At 40.0% G+C, this 26,491-nt stretch overlaps 1 protein-coding gene across 4 annotated transcripts; it reads left to right on the plus strand.

Annotated features, from left to right (window-relative positions):
* Nucleotides 1-105: 105 nt before the first annotated feature.
* HPS5 (HPS5 biogenesis of lysosomal organelles complex 2 subunit 2) lies at nucleotides 106-24,626 on the plus strand. 4 transcript variants are annotated; one of them, XM_082058036.1, is made up of 23 exons: nucleotides 106-212; nucleotides 1,796-1,965; nucleotides 2,380-2,490; nucleotides 3,298-3,362; nucleotides 3,985-4,177; nucleotides 5,834-5,971; nucleotides 7,246-7,457; nucleotides 7,792-7,863; nucleotides 8,100-8,188; nucleotides 9,081-9,259; nucleotides 9,486-9,644; nucleotides 10,998-11,157; nucleotides 13,527-13,650; nucleotides 14,602-14,748; nucleotides 15,502-15,576; nucleotides 16,106-16,713; nucleotides 18,100-18,223; nucleotides 18,426-18,581; nucleotides 19,091-19,210; nucleotides 19,524-19,637; nucleotides 19,973-20,079; nucleotides 20,761-21,046; nucleotides 21,499-24,626. In XM_082058036.1, exons 2-23 carry the CDS (start codon nucleotides 1,858-1,860, stop codon nucleotides 21,557-21,559), a joined length of 3,408 nt encoding a protein of 1,135 aa, XP_081914162.1. In that variant the 5' UTR covers nucleotides 106-212; nucleotides 1,796-1,857; the 3' UTR covers nucleotides 21,560-24,626. The 4 variants fall into 4 exon arrangements, with proteins under 4 accessions (XP_081914162.1, XP_081914165.1, XP_081914163.1 ...); XM_082058039.1 differs by having other exon boundaries at nucleotides 175-212; nucleotides 1,802-1,965; XM_082058037.1 differs by having other exon boundaries at nucleotides 190-327.
* The last annotated feature ends 1,865 nt before the right edge of the window (nucleotides 24,627-26,491 follow it).

The following is a 26,491-nucleotide window of genomic DNA, read 5'->3' on the forward strand; positions in this document are numbered from 1 at the left end:
GGCGCCGCGCGTCAGCGTCACGTGGCGGGGGGCTGGCGGGCGCGCGTGACGCAGCTTCCTCCCTCGCGGGCGCACCCAGCGTGACGCAGCGCAGAGCGCCCACACGCGCCCGCTCCGCCCCTATCCTCCCGCGGGTCACGTGGCGCGCTGTTTGGGGGCGGGGCCGGCGGTCGGTGTGAGGGACCAGGCGAGAGAGCGAACAGGGGCCGCGGGTGAGGGGCCCGGCGGGGAGCGGCGTCTCTGGGCTGCGCGGGTCCCCAGACGGGGTGGTGCCTTCCGCTGGCCGTGCCGCAGCTGCCGGCGGGGCTTGGGTGTTGCCGCGGGGAGGTCGGTGCTCTGCGGGAGGGGAGGCTGGGTGACCCTGGGCAGTCGCTACCGTCCCCGTGAGTTCCCGGTTCCCGGCCCGGCCAGCGGCGGTTTTGCTCTTGCAGCCGCCGCGGTCGGAGCGCTGGGGCGGGCGTTGCCTCACGCCCCGTGGGGAGCGTTCGTTCCGCCGCGCCCCGCTGGCTGTCCGGACCGCGACCCCCGAGGACTTGGTCTGTCTGCGGGGCGTGGCCGGGCTGGCAGCGTCCCCTGCCCGCCTGCACTCTGCGGGGCGCCGGGGCTTCCTCAGGGCTTTCGGGACGCTTGGCTCTACTCCGTGTATCGGAGAGAGAATAAATGGCTCTGTCCTCCTCTTCTTAAGCTGGAGGCTGGCAGACGGCAGGCTGTGTTTAGGAGTAGGACAGGATTTAAAACCTCAGGCCGGCTTCGTTTGATGGAGGTTACATGCAGCCTCCCTTGCGACAGAGTTTGTATAACAGGCATTAGGTTGTCTTTCTGGACGGAATACTCAAATCCAGAAGAAAACACTCCGTTTTTAGTCATCAGTCATTTGGTCTCTGATGCTGGGGTGGAGTCGTTGTCAAATCCCATAATTTAAGATTTTTAAGACTTTTTGGAGGATTTTGAAGAAATAATTATCTGTTTCTCTGCGTAAACGTGTATCTTCCCTTTTCCTAGTGCCTGGTGAGAGTAAATGTTCCCTTTTCTTGTGAGGAAATGAAGAGTTTCACATGATCGTGTTTCTGTGAGGATGTTATTTAATTTGTGGGATCGTGTGCTAAACATTATTTAAAAATTCAAAAGCTTGAGTATGAAGTGTAGCAAGTAGGGTTTTTTAAGCAACATAGAGGTCTAAACTTTAAAAATTTCTCAACAAAAGATTCTTTTAAAAGATATGCTATTCAGGAAAAATATATGAGGTTGCAGCTTTGATAATTATTCTTGGTTTTCACTGTGTGTTATCTATCTTGTATGCTGGAAAGCATAGTTTATACACTTTTATGTGTAGTTACATTAAACATTTTCAAAAGTTCTAAATTTGGTATCAGTTGAGGATAATACTTAAATTTAGTTGTGGGGGAGAAGATGATACAGGCAGAAAGTGCGAATGCTAAAAGATTCCTTTGAGAAAACTAATTTAAGATCAAGGGTGTATGTTGTGAGGGAGAAGTGCATTTTACCATAAAACGAGGCTTTTTCTGTGGATAGATAGAACTTGTTTCATAAGTAGATTTAAATATATCTTATAGCTGCAACTTAAATATTTCTAAGGTTGGTATCTGATGGGTTAAGTCTTCTGAAATGAACTCAAGAAAAACTTGTGGTAAATGAAGCAGGGGTCTAATATTGCAGCCCTTGGGCCTTTTTTGCAAACTGAAACCTGATGCTGTTTGAATTGAAACTTGATGCTGTTACGTTAGATGTAATACTGAAAAGTGAACTAGTCAAGAACTAAATTTATTTTTGGCAGGTACAGCTAAAAGCTGAAGGTGTAATGCACCCACGAGCGAGTAGTGTTAGTTGTGCACACCAATGGCCTCTGTGCCAATGATTCCAGACTCTTACAACCATGTGTTGGCAGAGTTTGAATGTTTGGATCCATTGCTTTCTGCGCTCAGGCTGGATTCTAGTCGTCTGAAGGTGAGGTTGTGTTGTATGTGTGGTTTTTTGTTTGTTTGTTTCCTATATTATAATAATGACTTTATTTGGTTTGTTATCTGAGTAACCCACAGGATTAATGTCGTTCTATTTGCATGTGTTCATGCTCACTTTGGGAAGAAGAAGATCATACTACTCTGTGTGGCTTTTTTAATGCAGCCATGGGGTAAATAAAATAATACAGCCTTACACAGATTCTGTCTTCTACTGTTTGCTCCAGTTGCAGAGAGAGCTATTGTAATATCTTTGACAACTGTGCTGCCAGTGTTTCAGGAGTGTTACACACAGCTGGCAAACAATGAAGCCTTTTAAAAATAACATAATAATGCAAGAAAATGATACTTTATCAGTACTTACAAGTAGCCATATTGTACATTGTGATTTTTATTCTTTCAGTGCACATGTATAGCTGTGTCAAAGAGATGGCTCGCTCTAGGCAGTTCAGGAGGAGGGCTGAATCTTATACAGAAGGATGGTTGGAAGCAAAGACTCTTTCTTGCTCATAAGGTAAGGGTAAAGAATTCTGTACAAAAATTTCCAGGGAAAATGGACAGGGAAAGAGGCATTGTTTCAAGTTAATCTTTATTAAGAGTCAACAGGCATTTTCAGATTGCTGAATTGTCCAAACAAGGTGAAGGTTGTAGTACTGGAGTATATCCCCAGAGTGTGTGGTATAATGGATTTCATGAGGTGTGAGAGAATTACCTGAGAGGGTCAGACCTTTGTTTTTTAAATTCTTACTTTTAACAGCAGCAACAAAATCACCTGAGTATTTAAGAATTAGAAGAAAACCTTGAATATGAAACCAGAGCAACTCACATGTAGATAACTCCTGATTATTTTATGTCTAAACTATGAACTACCCAGATAAGCCAAGAAAAGTTAGGCTGGCTTGCTTTTGCTGAAAGAGGTCATGGAACAGGGATTGCTGTTTCTACAGCCAGGTGCTATTTGCTGGGAGCCACTGCTGCTCCCACTGTAACTTGAATGCATTCATTTTTCTTAAGGTTTGGACCATCTTTTTTAGTTCTGGCAAAACAACTTCCATAGGTGTAAGGACAGGAGGCTGGTTTCTGTGTTTTCCAAATTGGAGAATGAGCTGCAGTCATTTCTCATGATGTTGTCAGCTGTATGACTTTAGAATAAGCTCAGTGTTTGCAAACAAAACTGAAACAAACAAAAACCCCACATCACAGCAAAGTGGCAGGAGCTGTTGATATGAATCTGGTTATATCTTAGAGATACAAGTTGCACAGTGGTAAAGGCAGTACAAGAACAGCTTTTACCTGCACTTACTCCCATACTCACTTTCAGGAAGGTGCCATTTCCCGGGTTGCCTGTTGTTTACATGATGAAGACCATGTTGCAGTTGCCACCAGGTGAGTGATGTACTTACAAAACTGAATTCCAGATAAATATTTTTAAGTTGCTTCTAAGTTTCAGACTTGCACAACTGCTGAGGGGGGCAGGGACTTAACTGGTAGTGGCGTCTACAGAAGAATTCTCCGCACAGAGTTTGCTTAATGTTTTTCTGTAATAATTATTCCAGAATAAGTATTATTTCTGTAACAGAACATATATGAGAGAGCTAATGCTGGCGAAGTTATGGTAATGAATGTCTCCCTGAGGACCTTCAGCTTCAAAAGAAATATCTTCATTAACCTGTCAGAGTGAAATTGATAGTTAATAGCACTTACAGTGTTTAAAATCCATCTAAATGCTTATTTTTCTGCATCCTCACTGACAATTCCAGTAAATGTGAAAGTAGCCTTCCAAACAAAGCTGCTGATGCATCGTAGTGCAAGGAAGCACACATATTCTTCTTCAGAATTAAGAATGCGACACTTCCTGAAAGTGTGCAACCTGAAACACAACTAGTTCTGAGATTTACTATAATACTTTGCTTAGCTTTGCTTTTTCTTTGGAATACGTCATCTTTATCACTGATAAAACATTAGAAGACTTATTCTCAAATTGTATTTTCTTTTTCACTTGTTATAGCCAAGGTCTTGTAGTAGTCTGGGAGCTGAATCAGGAACGTCGTGGGAAGCCAGAACGGATTTATGTTTCCTCTGAGCATAAAGGCAGAAAAGTCACAGCTCTGTGTTGGGATACAGCTGCCCTTCGTGTTTTTGTAGGAGATCATGTGGGAAAAGTATCGGCTATCAAGATTAACACATCGAAACAAGGGAAGGTAAAGTGTCGCATGCTTTGAGATGAAGAGGTTCCCAGGGGCTGATATGTGGAATCTTGTTTATTTTAGTAAAGTAGAACAGAGGAAGATTTGCCAGCTGATCAAGTTCTGGTTGCTGTGACTGTTGGGATGAAGAACGAGTCTCTTGAGACAGCAATAGAAATCCTAACCTGCGAACTCCATACCTCCCCCCGCACACTCTTTTTAGCCGTTAAAGTGATGTGACATAAAAATGCTTTCAAATGTAGGGAGTTAAAAACTGATTGAGCTTCTTCCTTTTGAAATTTACAAGTATCCAAGCCCAGGGTTTTGGTGTTTCTGTGCGTGTTGGATTCCTCAGACTCGAGCTACAGGTTCAGCTGTGTGTTTTAGTCCTCAGCTCAGCTGTTGGTCTGAGAAAGGGCAATCCTGACTGATTTTGCTTGGCTCTGTCTGGATACTCTCATTCTTAAAGATGTAGTTTAGTTTAGTTTAAAAAAATGGTAGGTGGACATCAAGCTTACATCCATTACATTTGATGGGTGGTGTTAGGTTAAGTACAGGAAGTGAGGCAGTTTTTTAGCATGATCCTTGGAAAATTCTTACGCAAGAAGATGAAGCTGATAATATGAACTAGGAAAAAATACAACTTTGTTATTATTACATCCATTACATTTTATGCAAATGGCACCGGATTAATGATACTAGCCTCATTTTTTAGCCCTTGAGTGTTACTCTAAGTTTTACTGTTACTAGGTCCTTCTGCTTTTAATCTGTGAAAAGGAGTGACCTGGAACAGGTGTGTTTGTATAGGTCCTTTCTAACTCTCATGAAAGAATTTGATAGAAAAATTGATTTAAAAGTAGCAAGACTATTACATTTAAAGAGCAAAAAAATTCAACTGTGGAAAGCAAGGGAAAAGGAAGAGAGAAGGGGAAGACCTGTGGAATATGTGACTGCTCATGCCTGTCAAAGGAATTGGACTGTTGAATCTCTCATGTAATGCACTGTTTTGAGTAGGGGCTTGACAAAGAAAACAGCTCTAAGCTGTGAAAAATGGTGACTGCTTGAAAATGTGAGTGCAGTTCCTAGTAGTTTCTTATTCATAAGAAGTCTGTCTATGACTTCGTTCTGCCACCAATGCAAACTGAGACACGTATATAATAAACAGTACTTAAGTAACTTGCCGCAGGGTAATGGAGTTTATGTAAACCTAAATCCAATGGATGCTTTTTTTTTTATCAAGTAATCTCTTAGGTCTGTCTCCATACAACTGTTTGCTCACTGAAAGTACCTGTGGGAGAGAATTGTGAGAATTGCCAAAAGCACAAAGCTTACAAAAGCAAGAATAAAAACTTCTCTTAATGTTACAGAAAACACAATCTTTATTAAGAAATGTCAGGGTGCTAAAGGAATATGTGTGTTGTTGTTGTTTTTTTTTTTTTTTCTTACACCTCCGTTTTGGGAAAAGGAAGATTTAGACCTTTATGCCTCTAAGCATTGATGCGTGGCTTTGTAAAGGAGATAGAAGAAAGGAACTGTTCTGTCTTATGCTGTGTATTTGTAGCATACATGAGTCTTTTCTGAATTTTGCAATTGTAACTTAATGAAATAATCTTTATTTTGAACTGAGGCCCAGTATGTTTTCTTTTTTTTTTTTTTTCTTTCTAACTGTAGGCTGCTGCTACTTTTGTGATGTTTCCTGTTCAGATTATAACCACTGTAGATTCTCGAGTTGTTCAGCTTGATTATTTGGATGGAAGACTACTTATTTCCTCACTGACACGTACTTACTTGTGTGATACTGAGAGGCAAGTTATATTTTACTTGTAAAATATAGAGTTTCTGTAGTGACCTCTGGAGATAATCTAGTTAAATTTTCCTGCTCAAAGCAGAGTTGGGGAGAGTAGATTCTGCAGGTCTGTGTCCATTTAGGTTTTGAGCATTTCCAATGATGGAGATTCCAAAAGCTCTCTGGGCAACTATGGCCAGTGGTTTGCCACCCTCACAACAACAGAGCTTTCTTACGTTGAAATGGAATTTCCTGTATTTCCATTTCTGCCCGTTATCTCTTGTCCTTTCACTGCACACCACTGAGAGTAGTTTGGCTCTGTCTTCCTTACTCCCCCCTCAGTTACTTATACATGTCCTACATGATTAGATCTATGGTTAGATCCCCCTGAGCCTTCTCTGTTCCCAACTGACCAGCCTAGCTCTCTCAGCCTCTTCTTATAAGGCAAGTGCTGCAATCCCATAATCATCTTTGTGGCCCATTACTGGACTTGCTCCAGTATGTCCCTGTCTCTCTTGTACTGGAGAGTCCGGAACCAGGCCCAGCACTCCAGATATGTCTCACCAGTGCCAAGAAGTGGGGAAGGATCACCTTCCTTGACCTGCTGGCAACACTTTCTAACACGCAGGAGGCTTTTTGCCTTCTTTCCCAAAAGGGCAAGTTGCTGGCTCGTGATCAGCTTGTTGTTCACCAGGACCCTCAGGCTTTTGTCTAGAAAGCTGCTTTCCAGCCCATTGGCCTGTACTGGTGCCCAGGGTTATTCCTCCCACAGTGCAGGGCTTTGTCTCCATGTCTGTTTATCTAGCCCACACTTCCTCAGTTTGTCTGTGAAGATGTTAGTAGAGGCAGTGTCAAAAGCCTTACTGAAGTCAAGATAAACAACATCCACTGCACTCCTTTCATCTATCTAACCAGTCATTCTGTTGTACGGGGCTGTTGATGTGATTTCCCCTTCATAAATCCATGCTGACTATGCATAAGCACCTTTTGTGTGATTGGAAGTGGTTTCTGGGATCATTTGCACAATCATATTCCTCCCATCACCAGGCTGGCTGACTGGTTCTGCAGAAGAAAAAAAGGCTTCATGGTCTGTGGATTCATTTAAACTAATATTTCTGCAGCCTGTCTTTTATAAACTTTGTATAGGCTTTATAATACTCATTAGAGATTTTTATTTAAAGCACCAAAACCCATTCAGCAATTAGGATTTAATAATTTGAGTTTCCAAGAACAACGTAAACCTAATTAGAGCCTTTATTAATGCTGCCTTAACAACTATGTTTTTTCCACTAGAGAGAAGTTCTGGAAAATTGGTAACAAAGAGAGAGATGGAGAATTTGGAGCGTGTTTCTTCCCTGTTGGAAAAAGCAGTGGGAATCAGCAGCCATTAATATATTGTGCTCGACCTGGCTCAAGGATGTGGGAAGTGGACTTTGATGGGGAAGTGCAGAGCACGCATCAGTTCAAGCAGCTGCTTTCATCACCACCTCTCCCTGTTGTTACTCTCAGGTAGAAGCATGAGTGTCATCACTGATAAACTTGCTTGGGGCTTCTAGACTAGCTGAAAAGAACATTAATGCTGAGCAGATTAAATAAACTCTTAGTGCAGTTTAATGTTAATCCTAGGTGTTATCTTAATATATTCTCCTCTAATAATATTGAGTTATCAAAAATGCCAGAACCTTGATTCTGCAGGTATGTCTGTGTGATTACCACAATGAATTTTGCTGTCATAAGACTACGTTTATTTAAGCCAGCCTTGTATTTACAGGGTTAAGAATATTATATTAAGAAAGTGTAATTATTGTAGTTATGCTTGTAACAGGTAAACTTTACTTTACAGGCAGGATCCTCATTATAGTAGTTCCAGCTGCCCTCCACAATCTTTGTCTTTCCCCAAGCTACTGTATTTGACGTGAGTATTTGTCAGCATAGTTTCCTGTTGATAAAGTAGACATAAAATAAAGAAGTTATGTATTTTCCTAGTTTATATTGTCAGCTTCATCTTTTTTGCGTAATAGTTTTCCAAGGATCATGCTAAACAACTATCTTGCTTCTCACTTGCTGTACTTAAGCTAATGCCATCCCTGCATATTTTACAGTGACTACAACAATTAACTGTTGCACCATTAATGTCTGCTTTGCTTGCAGTGAGCATTGTGTGATGACCTGGACAGAAAGAGGCATTTATATTTTTCTTCCCCAAAGTGTTCAAGTCTTACTCTGGAGTGAAGTAAAAGGTAAACTTTAAGAACCTTAGATTTTTAACATTGTCTGTTACGTTTGTCACTTCTGAAGTCTTTGCCTAACATGGAGCTTTTCAAGCTCAATTTCTGCAGCTGGATTGCAGAACGTTATCAGAAAACCTTTTCCTTGTCATCTGTCAAGTATATCCTTGAATATGAACCCTCTCCCCACCTTCTCCAGCCAATGCCTGCAGTATCAGTGAGATAAAACCTGTAGTATCCTTTCTTTATTTATTCAGGTTTATTGTTAGGTGTCCTGTGAAGGGTAATCTGCCTGCTGAAAGCTTAAAACCTGTCTTTTCTAACACCTATCTAAATTGGAGCCAGGAAATGTACTTATTTGGCAGATGAATGAACACTAACAGTTTTGTGCATACAGTTAGAGGCATAGTCCTAGAACAGTTAGTCATTACCAGTCAGTCTTATCCCCTTCTCCCCCTTTTGGTGTTAGGTTTCCAATGCCTTTGTCACGGAGTGTTTGCATGTGGTATAACTATTACATTTGAAACTGTTGAAAGGTCAAAGTTTTTCCTTCTGTTTCAAAGCTAACAATGATGTATTTCTCATGTTTATCAGTCTTTAGTTTTTCATCCCCCTTCAGAGGAAAAGGATACTTTTCAGTAATTTGTGTACTTTTTGAATGCTTTCTAGAAATGCAGCTCTGGAAAGTTTGACACTTTAACTGTGTCTTCTAGTTGTTAAAGGGTAGCTTAGCACTGTATTTCAGTGCTGGTTTTCCACATGCTACTTGTGCAACAGTGTGTTAAGCTTTTGCATGCGTTTGCAATCAGATGTGGAATATATTTTCACCTTCTTTCAGGAACAGTGAAGAATGTTGTTTAACGATTTCCATCTTTTAAATGTTTCTGTGCATCTGGTTTTGCAGATATTCAGGATATTGCTGTTTACAAAAACGAGTTGTTCTGTCTGCATACAAATGGAAAAGTAGTGCACCTGTCCCTTCTCCTGGTAGACCGCTGCATAGAACGTCTGATAAGAAGAGGGTTCTGGACCCTTGCTGCCAGGGTCTCTTGTCTCTTCCAAAATTCAGTTATTTCTTGCAGAGTAAGTAAATATGTCTTTGTAAATGTGCAATGCAACTTCACTCTGTTTCCTGTCTCCCGCTTCCATTAAGTTCCATAGGTTTCTGAGATTCATATTCCTGGAGTTTTTAAAAAGCCTTCTGAACGTAATAATTTTAGGATGAAAATTAGGCTGCATATATGGTACCTTTTCCTTTTCACTTGTGCATTAGAAACAGTAATGCTTCTGTTTCACTGTGTACTTTTAGGCAAGAAAAAATTTGCCCCTTGACAAGCTGGAACACTTGAAGTCTCAGCTGGATGCCTCAACCCAACAAGATCTCATCACGCAACTGGAAGAACTAATTTCAAAGTTGGAACCTTTAGATTCTGCATGCAGCAGTAGAAGGAGCAGTATTTCATCTCATGTAAGTGTATTGGTCATGCCAAAAAAGTTACCAGCAGGTTTTATCTTTATGGCTTAAAATCACCTAGTTGCTCACTTTGAAGATTAGGTTTTCATTTTCACCATGTTTATGACAGCTGATAATGCTACTTTCTAAAATTAGGTGGGGTAGAATCATAGAATGATTTAGGTTGGAAAAGACTGAGTCCAACCGTAAACCTGACACTGCCAAGTCCACCACTAAACTGTGTCCCTAAGCTAAGATGTCTACACATCTTTTAGATACCTTCAGGGATAGTGTTTCAAACACTTCCCTGGGCAGCCTGTTCCAATGCCTCACAACCCTTTTCATGAAGAAATTTTTCTCAATATCCAATCTAAACTTCCCCTGGCGCAATATGAGGCCATTTGCCCTTGTCCTATCACTTGTTACTTGGAAGAGGGAGGTATGAAATACTACTAGTTGCATTCTTTAAGCTTTCAGACCTCTGCCTTTATTCTGTATTATTTTGCGGCTAATGGCTGAGATGTGAACAAAGATTGATAGGAAGAAGGTTTTCTCCACAGCTGAGTTTAGTCTCTTAACATGCTTCAGTGAATGTCATCTTGATTGTAACTGCAGTTTTATGTGGTGAAAACTAAATATCTGAATGCTCAAAACTATCCTTGCCCTATTTAAAAATAATTGTCTTGCTCTATGTAGCTTAACCCAAAAGCTCTAAGGAAAAAAATCAAAGCATAGTTCTAATGTTCTTTTACACATATGGCTGCTTAGTATTTTCTTGACTTCCCAGCAGCTTTTCAAGAAGGGGGAAATATTTCGTAGTTAATACAATATCAGTTTTTGTTTTCACGCTGACAATATTTAAAGAGTAAAATTTTAAAAAATTAAGTAATGCTAATTCCATCTTGATGTGGTAGACAAGTTTTTTTTCGTTAGCAGATGAGAAAGTAAACTACAAAAACTGACCAAGAACAAAAAGAACCAAATGGTCTGTAAGTGTGCTAGCTGGGTATGGTTAACCAGCAAAAAGAATATGGACTCTTGGGCACACAGGTATAAAGGGGTGAAGTGACAGTGTTGGATGCAGGACTGAAGCAGAGAGAGCTTTTTGTCTCCTGGTCTTGTACTAAGTACACCAGCTGTAGCATATACATATTTATAAAGTCACTGGACTACATACTTATTGGCATGTGTGTACTTTTTCATTCTCAGTATGTCAAAAATATGCTGTTATATAGGGTTTTTCCGGGTGGTGAATTGTGAAGTGTCACGAGGCTCTTTTTGTGGATATGGTTGGTTGAGATCATTGCAGGAAGTTTAACAAGGAAGTACAACTTGTACAACATCTAATTCCTCTCCCTTGTTGGACAGGAAAGCTTCAGTGTGTTAGACTCTGGAATATATCGTGTTATCAGTCGAAGAGGCAGTCAGTCAGATGAAGATTCATGTTCTCTCCACAGTCAAACATTCTCAGAAGATGAGAGACTTAAAGAATTTCCTGCACACCCTGAAGATGAGCAAGTAGAACTTGGTAATATTTCTTAATGAACATATGTTTTCCAGATGCAATTTTTATTTCTTCCACAATAATTTGGTTGGATTGGTTCTCTGCTCTTATTTTCCACTGTCAAGTTATCCACATCAGGTTGATCAATGGGAACACAGTTACCCCACCTTCCATTCAAACTCCTCTTGAAGCATTGAGGTGAAATGCTGGCTTCACAGAAATCCAAGTTTAAAACGAAACACAACACAGAGAAACAAAACTAAAGGACCAGAGGGTTTTTGCCATTCAGTTTCCCCCCTTCTCCACTTAATGTGCAATTTAGCATTAATGCTAAGATTCTCTCAGCTGACTACGCTGGTGTTAATTGAGCTTCAAATTAGATTTGTTTGCTGCCATTATCCTTCCAGTAATATTAGTTCCAGGAAAGAGTTTCTTAATCTTGGCTCTGGCTTTGTTTCTTCAGGGAGAACAGCAGGCTTACGATAGTGTTATTAACTTTCTTGCAGGGTTTGATTTGTACAGGGGATCACCTCTTACATGTATGTACATTAGCATAGCAACGATGAAATTGTTATTAACTAACACTTAGACCATCCAGGGAGCTTTTTAATTTCCTAAGAAATACCTGTCACCGGGTGAAAGCTACAGTGAAACAATAATGGCTCTTGTTCTCTGCTCTGGTTGGGATTGGGAGGGGATGCAGAAACCCAGGATGATGAGGAGCTGGCTTAGGTCCAAGTATAGTAGAGAGGCTTTCCAATTAAAAGGCTACTCTTCAGCTTTTGCAGAGAGTAGATGCCAATTGAGGATGGAGAGAATTTGGGTGCATGGTTGGGGAAACCCACAGTGAGGATGGAGAGCACAGAAATTAGTATTTACTCCCCTACTTGTCAGTAGCGTTGTCCTGCTGACTAAGCTGCATGCTGTTTGTAGCATTTATCTTTACATTTGCTGCTTTATCTACATCACCATCAAAACAACAAGTGAGAAAACCTGGAAGTGTATCATTTCCAATATTAAAACTCTAAGAAGAAGGGATGTAGTTTTTTTAATGTTAAAAGATAGAAAAGTTCTGTAGCACGTCTAGTTAATTTGGTATTTAAGAGAAGTGGACTTAGTGTTTCCATGCTCACATATATGTAAGATGTCCTAAGTTTTTAGGTTTCTAATCTGCATAATGAAGAAAAGCAGCCTTATTTACAAGCAATCTTAAAATCACTTGTGACCTTTAGGCACTATCAGGAGAGACTGTGAATTCTGATGGTGGAATTTCTGTAACAGCATAGCAACTTTTCCTCTCAACAGTACAGGCAGTGCTGACTGCAAAATGCAGTGTCATCCTTACTTGAAAGAATCCTTTTTTCTTATTTACATGGGTTTTCTCACAAGGCGAGGAGGAGGGGCAGGCGCTTATCTCTTCTCTCGGCAACCAATGTTAGGACCCAAGAGAATGACAGGAAGTTGTGCCAGGGGAGGTTTAGGTTGGACATTAGGAAAAGGTTCTGTCACCCAGAGGGTGGTAGAGCCCTGGAACAGGCTCCCCAGGGGGGTGTCACCAGCCCCAAGTCTGACAGTGTTCAAGAAGAGACTGGACAATACCCTCAGACACATGGTGTGAACTGTGGGGTCATCATGTGCAGGAACAGGAGTTGGACTGAATGATCCTTGTGGGTCCCTTCCAACTGAGGACATTCTGTGATTTAAAGATACAGTGTGTGTTTGTATCAGAGAATGATTAATCAAAACACACTGTAGATACTGTTAGAGACATGAGTGAAAAGGAAATAGTCATATACAGTGTGTGTTTGTACCAGGAAATGATTAATCTAAACACATTGTAGATACTGTTAAGAGATATAAGAGTGAAAAGGAAATGATCAGTGATTCTGTATTTCTTGTGATTCTTATCAAAAGCTGGAGAGCTATGGGTTCAATTATTTTTTAAGTCCATTCAAATAGAAGGGTGATTTATACCTTAGCCATGGCTTATGCATCTCTATCCATTCATATGTGATTTAGGTTTTAGAAAATCATGTAATGCGAATTGACATATGCCACAATACTTAATTTTCCTAGATGTTTTAATAACAATCAATGGATTAAATCAAGGTTTTTGTTCCCTAAATGGACTGTAAGTGTACTTTAGGAGATAGTTTTCATACAGTTGTTGCCTTGTAATAGATGCAAAAAACTATTAGTGAAGTAGACCTGCCAGGTTCAAAGTCAGTAATAAAATGGTCCTTGAAGCCAAGTAGCACTTTTCTGAATATTAAGTATGAAAATATCCCATGCAGGTTATCCATTAATGAATTCCTGACTTGCAGTTTGTTTCACTGTTCCATTTCTGCCAGACCACTTGTTTCATGACTCTTTATTTCAATTCCATTTGTTAGACAACGTATCTCATGCATCTGTGACGGTTGAGGCTGACCGGAATGAGACATTTCTCCCATTCAGTATTCCTTTGTCATTTCGTTCCCCATCTCCTCTCGTCTCTCTCCAAGCTGTCAAAGAAAGGTAAAACCTGCATCAGGTTCACTCATCCATTACATCTTTCTCTTTTCTGTCCTCTGAATTTGTAGCATTGTCCGGTTTAGTTCATACTCTGTTCTGCAAAAATACAACACCTGAACTGAAACACTGGAAGTACATTCACATTTGCTAGGCAATTTAAAGCCTTCTTCTTGACTCTAATGAAGATTAGAGCTTCTGTTAACTTCACCAGAGCCAAGACTTCAATCTCAGTTTTCAAATGGCTAATAATGTTTAAATATCTAAGAATGTTTAACATTACTCTGTAAACTGTAGATATGGTTTGTATTCAAAGCAAACTTACTGAATATTGGTTTGGCGTTTTGCTTTCCTGGTACTTAGATTTCTGAAGAATGTGTGAAGACTTACTGTGTTTCTTTCTTAGGGACAAACATTGAAATATTCAAAGCATGCTAGGTATTGCTAAAACTTACTTGCAAAGTATACCACATGGTCTGCCATCTCCCCTCACACACCTTTCAGTGAATCTAACCAATTCTGCAAGTGTTCATGGAATAATGGTAGCTTATACCTGCCACAAATAAATATGGTAGTGTCTGTTTTAATCAAAAATGAAATTGCTATTTTAAAACTCACTTTAAAAAACAGGGAGGATGGGACACAAATATAAAGGAGATGGTGCTAAATACACAACTTACACATTAAAAAAAAAAAAGTTAGTTTCTCAGCTAAAGTGTTGCTGGTCTGTAATGATGGTCTGAAAAATTGCATAGCCCTCCTTTGATCACTTATGTATGTGAATTATGTACTGCAACAAAAAATTGGAGCTGATATCAATAGTGTGAGGATCTCAGAATAACCTTCAGAAGCACATGCAATGTTTTGAATTTTCTAAACCATAAGCATGAAAAGAAAGTGCTTGATTTGTTCAGTTTTGAACTTTCAGTTTTAAATGTTTGAACTTCTGACTTGCAGTGTTTCCAGCTTTGTACGCAAAACTACTGAAAAGATTGGTACACTTCATATAAGTCCTGATACTAGAGGGAGACAAGAAGCAAAGGATGACGAGCAGCTACAGGAGTTGACTGTTAATCTGGTAGCATCTCCCCAGGAAGAGAAAGAGTGAGTGCAAAATCATGTTTTCTTAACAATTGTGTTTGCTGGGTATTCTGAGGATAACAACCTAAAGGAAAAGCTACTGTTTCAAGCAGAACAGGGAGCTCTGTGTTAGGCTTTTCCAGCTGCCTTTATTACTATGGGGTGTTTCATGGGTTTTCCCTGACACTGCTTTCCGAGAGGCTGATTAGGCAATAAGCTGTTCTGGGTGGTGGAGTGTGTAGTCTCCAGAGTGTTGTAATAACTGAAGAGCAAAAACATTGTGTATTACACTACATGAGAGTTGCTGGTCTGTGGTGTTTTTTATACTTATGGACATGAGTCTAACAGTTCGTTTCCTGTCCTTTCTCAGTAGGTAACAAACACTTTTAATCTGCCTAAAAACTTTTTTTTTGTTTTTTAAATAATGGTAGCTATAAAACATTGAATTTCTTTAATGGTTGTTCAGTTAATACAGAGCTAAGTTATTTCATATTCCAATGATTTGCTAATTTACCACTTTGGACTAACTTTCCTATAGTGCTATGATACCGATTTTTATTCAGTACCATCAGAAATCTACTGTAGTTGGAGTAGAAGCCATCTAGAAGGCCACAAAAATAGTATTATTGGTTGCTCTTCATGCCCAATTCATCCATAATTTCTGTTGAGCTGTTTCTTCTGTAGAAATGAAAGCTTTATTTTTTTTTAATAAAGGCATTAAAATCTTCACTTGAAGATAATACTTCAGATGATACTGAAGTTAATGTGTTTTTCTAGGTTAGAACCACAGAGCTGCCAATTTCCAGAGGAGGACCATCTAAGAGATCTCAAGGCTGCAACAGCAGAAGCTATGTAAGCAAGGAAATGTTCTAGTCTATACATAATATTTGGCCTCAGTAGAAAAATTATTCATTTTTAATTTTTTCATTGCATACATGTAACAGTAATGCTGTAAACCTCTATTAACATAATCTGAAAGGATCTCATTTGTTTTAATTATTTGTTTACCTTATTTAAACCAAGCAAAACCCACAAAATGCTTATTTAGGTACTCTGGCATTATCCTTTTGCCCTAACTACAAGCATAGTTAAAAAGCAAAACCACCTAACAAACAAAAATCCATTCTGAAAGAAATCTTGGGGAACTCAGAATGTAGTGGTATCAAATGTAGACAGCTGAAATAGCCTAAATTCTGTTTGATGCACTCAAAACCACAAAAAAAAAAAAAACAAACCAAAGTAAAACAACAACAAAAAAACAATAGCCAACACTACATCAAGTTTAGGAATAAACTTTGAGTTACACAAAGCATATATAATACTTCACTTGTGCATCTTGTAACAGTCAAGCAACTTAGCAAACTTCTTTTTTATGCTGCAGAGCCAAACTCCAGGACCCCCTGGTTTTGTTAGAACCAGAGTGTATGAGAAGGGTTTTACGGGAATGGCTTGTCTATCTGGAAGAGAAGTTTGGCAGCAAAGACCATTCTGCTTCCTCTACTAAGCAAAGCAGGACTGTGGGTGCCGACGAACAGAGGGCAGTCCTGGAGGAAAACAAACATCTGGATCCAACTGATGGAGACCCAGCAGACAAAGAACAGAGTAGCATCTTGGAAGACTGCACTGGGAAGGAAAATACTGATGAAACCTGTGGAAGCAAAACCATGTGTGAAAATAGTGTGCATTTGAAGGGACCTTTGGACTGCAGCTTTCAAGTGTCCCCTCCATGTGTCATAGAGCCAGATGTTCAGAAAGATCTCGTCGAGTTGACAACACTGTGTTTTGAGCTGTGTGTATTTTCTGCTGGAAATGGTAAGGCTGCAGGAAGCTCTGACGGAACTCTGCCACTAGCAGCTTTGTGGACCTTGGCTTGTAGATTTATGCGAAGCTACTTCTTTCTTTTGGATTTAAAAAGACTAAAGCAGTGTATTATAACCATGTATGCAACCAGCCCTAACATATGGGAAACATACATCACAGGATTGAAAGGTAACTAATGAAAATGTTATGACTGGTAAACTGAAAGTAAGACTGTTTGGGAGAAAAAACCTTGAAGACACTCCCATTTGTGTCTGCAAATTTTCCTTCTGCAGATGTATTGCGGGAGGGGGAGGATGGTTGGTGTGTGGGATTTTTTGTTCAGTTTTTGGGTTGTTTGGTTTGTTGTTTTAGGAAGAACTGCTGGCTCCTTGGAGAGACTGTTCCTCGCCTCTCCCCACTTTGCAATTCCACAGAAATGACTTCTGAACCTTTAAATTCATATACAGTTCGTTGATTTAACACTGTAGTGATTACAGATCAGATCTGTTTAAAAACGAGTATGTATGCTTCAAAGAGCAAAAGCATCTTAATTGGAATTGGATGTCTATATAAGCGAAGGGAGAGCTAGAAGAGGGGTATTTGTGTTGAAAACTGAAGATTTGACTTGTAGAGAAATACGGTTGATGTGAAACAAAACTGAATGGAGTAGATGGTTCCAGGCAAATGAGTGGCCTGTGATCACTCAGGCTTTTTTTTTTTTTTCATGGAAATCCTTTCTGATCTTTTTGATGCCTCTTTAACCTTACTGAACCAAAGTTTCCTGATTAGGTTGGAAAACAGAACTTCATCTGTTCTCTGCATACAGCTTCTGCTTTATGCTTTTCTTTTATGAGTGAATTGAAGTCTTTAGCATTCATTTGACACCAACAAAGAGCAGTCAAACAACAGAATCTTACTTTGAGGGTTGGTATCTGGTATTTGGGTTTCTGGAAATCTGTTCACTGTTTGGATTCTGAGGGCCTTATAAGTGAAAGTAATGTATGCATTCCCAGTTTGTCCTGCATTGGACAGCACTTGTCCCTGTAGATTAATACCTGCATTTCCTCAGGATTGAGTTCTGTGTTAAATTCCACATTCTGTGAAGTCAGTGTTCAAGCTGAAGTTTTTATTAATAGAAGAAAGTTATAATATATGACAACTGATGCAGATCTGCATTATATTCAACAAGCCACATGTCCTGCAGTGGGTTATCTTTTTTCACGGGAGAAAAATTACCTCTTCAGAAGTCTAAAGAAAAGGAAAATATATCAAGAATATGATTTCATGCCTTAATTGTATCATTTTATAACTGTAATTTGCTTTTATTGCAGATCAGTGATGTTGATTTTTTTATTTTTTTATTTTTTTTTTTTAGGAAATGAAGAAGTAGGATCTGTTCTCTTGTTACTACTGTTAGCTAGAGAGTTCCATTAAAGCAGTGATAACTTTTCTTGTGCTTAACAACAGCTGTGTGTGTGTGTGTGTGTGTGTGTGTGTGTGTGTGTGTGTGTGTGTGTGTTAAGAGGAAAAAAAAACTTTCCCATATTTTGTAACTTGTGTGCTGATTAATTTCAGAACTAACTTGTCACAGTCCAGTGGCTTTAGCAATGGAAAATGAAGATATGTTGAAAATACTGAAACGGCTGCATGACCTGGGGCCTTGGGATGACAGCCCGTTCTTACTGGTACATGCTCAGAGGTTTGTAGACAAGTGCTTTTTTTCTCATGTTCGGTGTGTTAACTTGCTAGCAGGAATGGGTTCACCTAACAATTCATGAAGCTTTCTGGGAATCTTTTAAAGTGAACACCTTTCAGTACTACCTTGAACTTGCAAGAGATTTTGGAAGAATGATAATTTTGCTGTTTGATACTGAAGAAAGCTTTTTATCCTCTCTCTCCAGGCTTTATGAAAAATTTGGGGAAACAGCTCTTCGGCCCTTGATCAAGTTCCACCCCTCTATTTTGCCTTCTGATATCAAACAGCTTTGCAGGAATGATCCAGCTCACTTTTTGGCATATTTAGATAGTCTGTTGAAATCAAAGCCAGAGGATAAAAGGTAAAGGGAATATAGAATCTTTTTCATCTGTCTGCTCTCTTTATCATGTAGTTGGGGGGGTGGTGGTTTTGGGGGGCTTTTTTTACTGTTTCTGTATTTACTTGCTTGGTATTCTTTAGCATTAGATTCCAATTCATTTTACCAGTTTTAGCTGGTCTCTCAGGCTGTGTTTTTTTTCTAGGATTAGATGCTATTTTTGACAGGGTTTTTCTAAATAATATTTTCAAATGAACTGACTGGTTTTGTTCCTGTGCCTGCAGTTCAGTATGTCAAGGTTTGTCAGCTTTAGGAAAAACAAAGCAAAAACCCCACAAACCTGGGAGAGCTCAGCCTGCAAACTTGATGGTTTTCTGTAGCCCCTTCAGTTTCTGGGGACATAAATAATTCTAAGCTTTTCCATATTTAATTTAACATCCCTTTTTTTTTTTTTTGTCCTCACACAGTCTCTGCTTCTTCGTATCAGATATATTTAAAACTGGTAGTTTTTTTCTCTGTGTTTCGTTTTCTAGGTCATCTCTCCTTAGATCTCTCCTGCAGCCTGAATCTGTACGACTGGATTGGTTGTGCTTGGCAGTTTCTCGTGATGCACCACAAAGAGCAAATACTATGGATGCAGAAGGAAATCCCAGGTAAAGTAGGCTTCACCCAAGGTCCTGAGTGCAGCAAAAAAGCTTTAGTGGGTTTGTAGGCTTTTGGTTTAGATTTTGTGTGACAGTTTGGATGTCACTGAATCCTTGAAGCATTTTGCATATTGCAGAGTTTAGCAGAAGCAACCAAAGGATTAAATAATGCTTTTCAGAATGGCTGCTGTACTGAGACTACACACAGTGCTTCATTTGTTTTTCCTTCTTTTTTTCCTATATACATGCCTATCTTGTAGAGACAGCATAATGTTCTGAAGAAAACCATTGATGCTTTAAAACTGAATTTCTCATGTTCTAGGCCACGATCGCATTTGTTTACTTGGGGTTACAGCCAGCTTATTCTGCTTTTGATTAAACTCCCAGCTGATTTTGTTACAAAGGAGAAGATGGCTGACATCTGTAAATCACATGGGTAAGAGGAAAGCTTGCTAGGTCTTGATACTTGGTTAATTGCTATTCTGACACCCAAAAGATACAAATGAAAACTTCCCATCTGCTCCTTACCTGGACAGGTTTCATTTAAAAACCTTTCCTGTTTGGAGGATGAATGTAGTGTCCCATTTAATGTACGAAATACCCCTTTTGCTTAATGAATATTCCCTGTGTCCCCACTCTGCGGTGATTTCTGGCATTCAAGAAATTCAGTTGCTTCTGTCTTCACTGATATTTAAATGAGCATTTAATTACTGTTGACTTTGGTTTAGAATGAATATTTGATTCCTGGACATCTTTACTTTCTTATTCAAGATTTTGGCCTGGATATCTTTTTCTCTGTCTGGAGCTGGATAGAAGAATAGAAGCCTTTACTAATATTGCTCATTTGGATGATTTGAGCCTGTTGAATGGAGAAGATGGTTAGTGAGTCTTAAGCTGTGTAAACATACTTCTATAATATAGGAGCTGCCCTTATAATATACTGATTCAGATTGTCCAAAGTTGAGTTTGAATTTTTATGTTTTGAAGTGTTTTGGTAGCACTGTCTGTAGTGCAGCATATTTGAATTACATAAATGGGTGTTACACTCTTGTACTTTCACACTGTGTTTTGTGAAATCAGTTGTGCTAGAACACGCTTATAAGTTCAAGAATGTAGAATTGTTGATCAGTTGGGAGTAAAAGCTAAACTTGGTGTTGTAAATAGAGGAATAGCTAGCATCCCTGCAACAGCACTCCCCCACTACCTGTGCACACCCAAAGTTAGGGTGAGCAAAGCATTGTACCACATAGCACAACTTTAAAAGAAAATTCCCAGTAGCCCTAAGGTGGACAAAATTATTCTTTGTGTCTTGATTTAATCCAAAGCCTTAAATACTGAACCGTTGTGAAGCTTTGTGTGTAGTTCACCACTGACTCTTTACACCAAGTCAGTATGCTTCTGTACACAATATCCTTGTTGATTATTCTTGGTTTTCTTAAATCTTCACAGAGAAGCACAGAATAGCTAACTTCTATTTTTAAGTACAGAAATATTTCAAATACCAGACTTAAAATAACCCTTGTTTGACAAATAACGTAACAAAGTGATTTTACATTTAGGTTCCATTCCGGAGACCATAGAAGAATGGAAGTTTCTTCTGCATCTTGCACAAAATCATAGCACAGCTTTCCACCAGCATGGCCCCCAGAACGGGAATGCTGTCAGCAATGGCAGCCCAACCTGCCCAGACTGTGTCACTGTGGAAAACGTAGCTCTCTTACTGGCAAAGGCCATCGGCCCAAATCGTGCCTTGCCTCTCTTGCAGGAGTGTGGCTTGACACTAGAATTGTCTGAGAGATTTACTGGTGTCTGTGAGATACTGAGAATTGCTGAGAAAAGGCAAAGGTAAGATGACTCATCACTAGAAGATCCATGTATGCACGCCATTCAGTTTGGATTTTCTTGGTGCTTTAAACTTTTTTTTTTTTCAGTTAACAAAAAGATTAAATACTTCACATTTTTACCTTAGCTTTTAAACTTGGCCGAAAGCTTTCCTATTGTTTAAGAGCTATGTATTGTGCAATATAGGCATTTTGAAATGGGAAATGAGGAAACAGGAAATCAAACATCACAGATATATATGAAGTAAGTTCCCTGAAGGAGACATCTGTCTTGCGGAGTCCTGCACTGACTCTGATCTTGCCTATCCCTTCTAGAGAAGGCATGCGTGGTGAAATATAATCACATTTTGGACAAACTTTTATTTAAAAAGCAACCCAAAACTCTGTCGTTCTTTGTGTTGTGAGCTTTTTTTTTTACTGTTTGACCTTTTTTCCCCCCCTTTGCTTTAATTGCAGAGCACTGATTCAGTCCATGTTGGAAAGATGTGACCGGTTTTTGTGGTCTCAGCAAGCATAGAAGACAACTCGGAAAGCTTTGGAAACATTTTTTACTGTAATGATTGTATATTTAAGTGCCTCTTACACTTCACTAGCTCTTAAAGAAATCAACTCCTCTCTAAATATTCAGTTATATTGAACCAGTGTCCATCTGGCAGGTATCTGACCAGGAACTGCTGACAGTTCTTCCTTATTCCTTTGGAGATGAGTTTTGAACTCTAGAACTTAACTTAAAAAAACCCACAGTGTTTATCCTCAAATTAAGCTCACAGATTTCTGAGATGAGAATTCCTGAATTTATTTTCTGTGTCTATATGACTTGAGTGTTAAGGATATGAGCCCCATAGTATTAAAGTATGGCGTATAAGATTGTCTGTTTTGCAAACATGAGAAACCATTCCTCAGAAATATCTAATCATGTACTGGTTTAATTTTCCTTTAAATGACATTGACTTTTTCAGGTTACTGTAGAAGTGCTTGTTATGATTTTTTTTTTTCTTAAATTATATGGACTGGTCTTGACCATTTGAAATGTGTTAATTGAGCCAAGTCTTAAAATGGGAGGGAAATATTTTTCAGGAGTGGATTAATGAATAAGAATGCTGATTAACGGAAGAACTTGGCAAATAAGCATGGTATGTCTAAATTGCCCATATGACTACAGATGTCAGTTGTGATATTTAAATGACTCTCAGGACAGTGGAATTAGAATAGAATTACAGAATCATTTAGGTTGGAAATCCTTAAGATCTTTGAGTCCAACTGTTAATCTGACCATGCCAAGTCTACCACTAAACTATGTCCCTAAGCGCTATGTCTACACCTTTAAAACACCTCCAGGGATAGTGACTCAACCACTTCCATGGGCAGCCTCTTCCAATGCCTGACAACCCTTTCTGTGAAGAAATTTTTCCTAATGTCCAATCTAAACCTCCTCTGCTGCATCATGAGGCCATTTCCTCTCATCCTATCACTTGTTACTCAGGAGAAGAGACTGACAGTCACCTCACTACACCCTCCTTTCAGGTAGTTGTATGCAGCAATAAGGTCTCCCCTCAGCCTCCTTTTCTCCAGGCTAAACAGCCCCAGTTCCCTCAGCTGCTCCTCATCAGACTTGTGCTCCAGACCCCTCACCAGCTTCGTTTCCCTTCTCTGAACTCACTCCAGCAACTCAATGTCTGTCTTATGATGAGGGTCCCAAAACTGAACACAGTATTTGAGCTGTGGCCTCACCAGTGCGGAGTACAGTGACCATCACTTCCCTAGTCCTGCTGGTCCCACTATTGCTGATACAAGCCAGGATGCTGTTGGCCTCTTTGGCCACCTGGGCTCTGCTGGCTCATGTTCAGCCACCCAACACCCCCAGATCCCTTTCTGCCAGGCAGCTTTCCAGCTGTTCTTTCCCAAGCCTGTAGCACTACCTGGGGTTGTTGTGACCAAAGTGCAGGACCCAGGACTTGGCTTTGTTAAACCTCATACAGCTGGCCTCAGCCCACTGATCCAGTCAGTCCAGATCCCTCTGTATGGCCATTCTACCCTCTAGCGGGTCAACACTCCCAACCAATCTGCTGTCATCTGCAATCTCACTGTGGGTGCACTCGATCCCTTTGTCCAGATGATTATTAAACAGAACTGGCCCCAGTACTGAGCCCTGGGGAACACGACTCGCAACCAGCCACCAACTGGATTTTGCTCCATTCACTGCAATTCTTCATGCCTGACCACGCAGCCAGTTCTTTACCTGGTGAAGAGTATGCCCACCCAAGCCATCAGTTGTCAGCTTCTCCAGGAGAATCTTGGCAGAAACAGTGTCTGTCAATGGTGTTACTGAAGTCCGTGTAAACTTTCCTAATTTCACAATGTATTTTGACATTTTGGAAAGTGGGAAGATTGCATGTCTTATTTTAACAATCTTTTTTAAAGCTGGAGGTTCAGGTAAGTATTTTTAAATGGATGCAAGCAAGAAATAAGACTTTTAAAATATCTGCTATAATATGAAGATTAATAAAATTGCTTGGATTTTATTTCTCAATAATGGAACTATGCTTTGTACCAGCACTCTTTTCTGAACTTAATTCATCTTTGAATAAGTTTCTATTTAGGCTTCTACATTTTGGCCCTTTTCACATTTTAAGCAGAAGACTATGGCATCCGGTCAATATTTCTCACAAATGTCATTTAAACAAAAAATTCATGCATTGGAGCTAAATTTTATTCCTGCCAAAATCCATAATTTTGTCATGAAATGATTTAAAACAATTTCTTTATAAAGATCTAGAAAGCATCTTATACTGCTGAAAAAAAAATGTTTTATTTTCATCAAAATAAGAGATATTAATACAAGTTTCAGAGATTTGAGAGGTGCAGTCCAACTGTTTAATCTTAAACACAGGAAAGACTTAATTGTGGAGGGTTGGTTACTGCAAGACAGGAAACAAAGTTACAGGGAGAAAATTAGTGGCAGGCTTTAATCTGGAAAACCAATAAAGAAAACTTTCAATATTTTGAGTTTTAGAATTTGACACTGGAAACAGCACAGATTCTTCTGTTAGAAACACCCCGTGCTCCTACAGTAAGACTTGGAATAGGACCCAGGCACCTGCAGTGTGTGGGGAGCTTGCACGAATGGGAAGATGTTGGTGCCAGCTCTCTTCCCTGCCAGATGAACATGCTGCTGCCTCCATGGCTGTTGCACTTGACCAGCTCTGTTTATACAGCGTGTGAGTGTAGCGCAGCTTTAGCCAAGTGCCAGTGTTGGCCCCTCAGAGGAAGCCGGCTGTCTTTCCGGGAATGCCCCGGGTTTGTCTCTGTAACTGTTCTGCTTCATTTGCTCTGTGTATTTTGTGTACACAGCAGTCTCTTTCTTCTGTGGAGGTTTTGTACACTTGGTTAACTTTGGGTGAGGGTTGGGGCTTTTTTATAATAAATCATAACTTTCCACTCTGTGTTTTTTTATTTGTTTTTAATTTTGTGTCAGAATTGCCCTCCACCTTAACATAATGGCAATAATTTGTTCAAATCTGATGTCTAAAGTGAGCCTGTATTGATTTCAACTATTTTGGTTGTCAATAAAGAGTAAGAATTTACTCTTTGAAGAAGTGTTTTCATCTCACAGGGGTAAGGTGAAGGGACTGTGAAATGAAATGGTCTGCTGTTCAGAAGTTGACAGTTGTACAGAGCAAAAGCTGTGGCCCCTACCAGCTCTTGTCAGGCAGCTGAGGGTATACCACTGATGGGTTAAGCCTGTGCTGGAGCAGATGAACTGCAGCTCAGCTTGGGTTTTGGTGATTGACTTGGTAGAGGGGATCCTTAAAAAGCAGAGATGAATAAAGGGGCCTTTGCGTGGACCATCTATAAATAGAAACTGGGGGGGTGGGCTTTGGTTGGGGTTTTTTGTGTGTGTGTGTGTTGGGTTTTTTCCACTAAAAATATATGAAAGCCTCATAGCTGCCTCAAAAACACTGTCAGACTCATCATCAAAATGTAGGGGGAAATGAATTTTAAGATAAACATCTGTATATGCAGTGTTTTCTGAAGAGGGGCCAAGTTTGCAGTTGTTTTACATGTCGATAAGCCTGAGCCCAATGCTAGTAAATATTTCATAGAGCACCATGGCAAAACTCCTGAATCCTTGCCCGTGTAAACTTAGGGTGCTGCTACTTCCCAGAATAAGAAATAGCTGCATTTGTTATTGTGTGTCAGCTGGGAACTCACCTCATCCTCTTTCTCAATCTGAGACTCGCTTAGATTGTGAAATACCTACCTTGTGAAATGTTTGCAGAATGTAGCTTGCATTTATTGATACTCAGAATTAAAGGGCAACAATTTGATGTTCCTTTTAATCTTAACTGTACCACAATGTACAAACCCAGAAACCTATATCCAAAAGGCCCCTATATGTCTTATGTTTACCCAGGGTGCACACACAGTCTGTGTTTTAGTGCTGGGTCAGAAAGGAATATTCCATTCAAACCCTTCGCATGCTCAGAGGCAGCTTGCCTGTTTCTGTTGCAAAAACAACAGTTTTGGCTGCAACTTGTTTCTGTGGACTAAGGGCTGAGAGCCAGAAAGCAGGTCAAAAGGATATGGGAATGCAGGCCAAGAGGATACGGGAAAGCAGTGCTCAGGCTGTTGCCTGCTGGAGCACAAAGCCAGTGCTGTAGCTCAGTTACTGTAGGGAGCTCCTGCATTGTCACTGCTGCTGCTGCCCTCCTTGTAGGAGACATGTCAAGGGGATACAATCCAAGATCTAAAGATCCCATCCAGCACCTACCTTCTTGCAAGTACCTTTCTGTTTGTACTTTTTGCAGAAAATTTTGGTTTGCAGAGGATGTGAAACACATCAGACCACATCGGGAGACTCAGAAATATCCTCTATGGTCCAAAACATCACAGCTCTTGTAGGGAAAAGTTCCTTAAGTCAGTTTTGAAGGCAATGCTCTGTTCTAGGTCCCTGGGCAAAATGGCTCATGCGTTAGTGAGCCTGTACTCCAACTTATAGGAATAATTTTCCAGTCTTCTTTTTGGTTTTGATTTTTTTTTTTTAATTTAAAAAGGTGACAGACAAGGCCAGCAGAGAAGGCGCTTGAGCTGATGTGATTCTGCGATGTGTAATATTAAGGGTGTTAATCACTAGGATGTGAACAGAGTTGCAGCAAAATCCAACAGTGTAGTCTCTGCAGTAACTGAGCTGTTACGCTGTTAAGCATCAGGTTCACAGGTAGCAGGGGACAAAATTATGTGTCTGGCCCCCTGCTTTTTGCAAAGTTTCCTTGTCTGTTAGTTAGGGTTTAGATTTTCCTTGTCTCAAATAGTTCCATTCAGAGATAGGGTACTAGGGAATATCTGTCCTGCTGCTCCAGGCCTGTCTGTGGAAAACGCCTCCTCTTCCCTCAAGATAACCTTGTTTGAAGTCCAGTGATACCCAAGGAAATGAGCTGCTTGCACTTTA

Source organism: Streptopelia decaocto (genome assembly GCF_964273445.1).
Source record: "Streptopelia decaocto genome assembly, chromosome: 7".
Taxonomy (NCBI): domain Eukaryota; kingdom Metazoa; phylum Chordata; class Aves; order Columbiformes; family Columbidae; genus Streptopelia; species Streptopelia decaocto.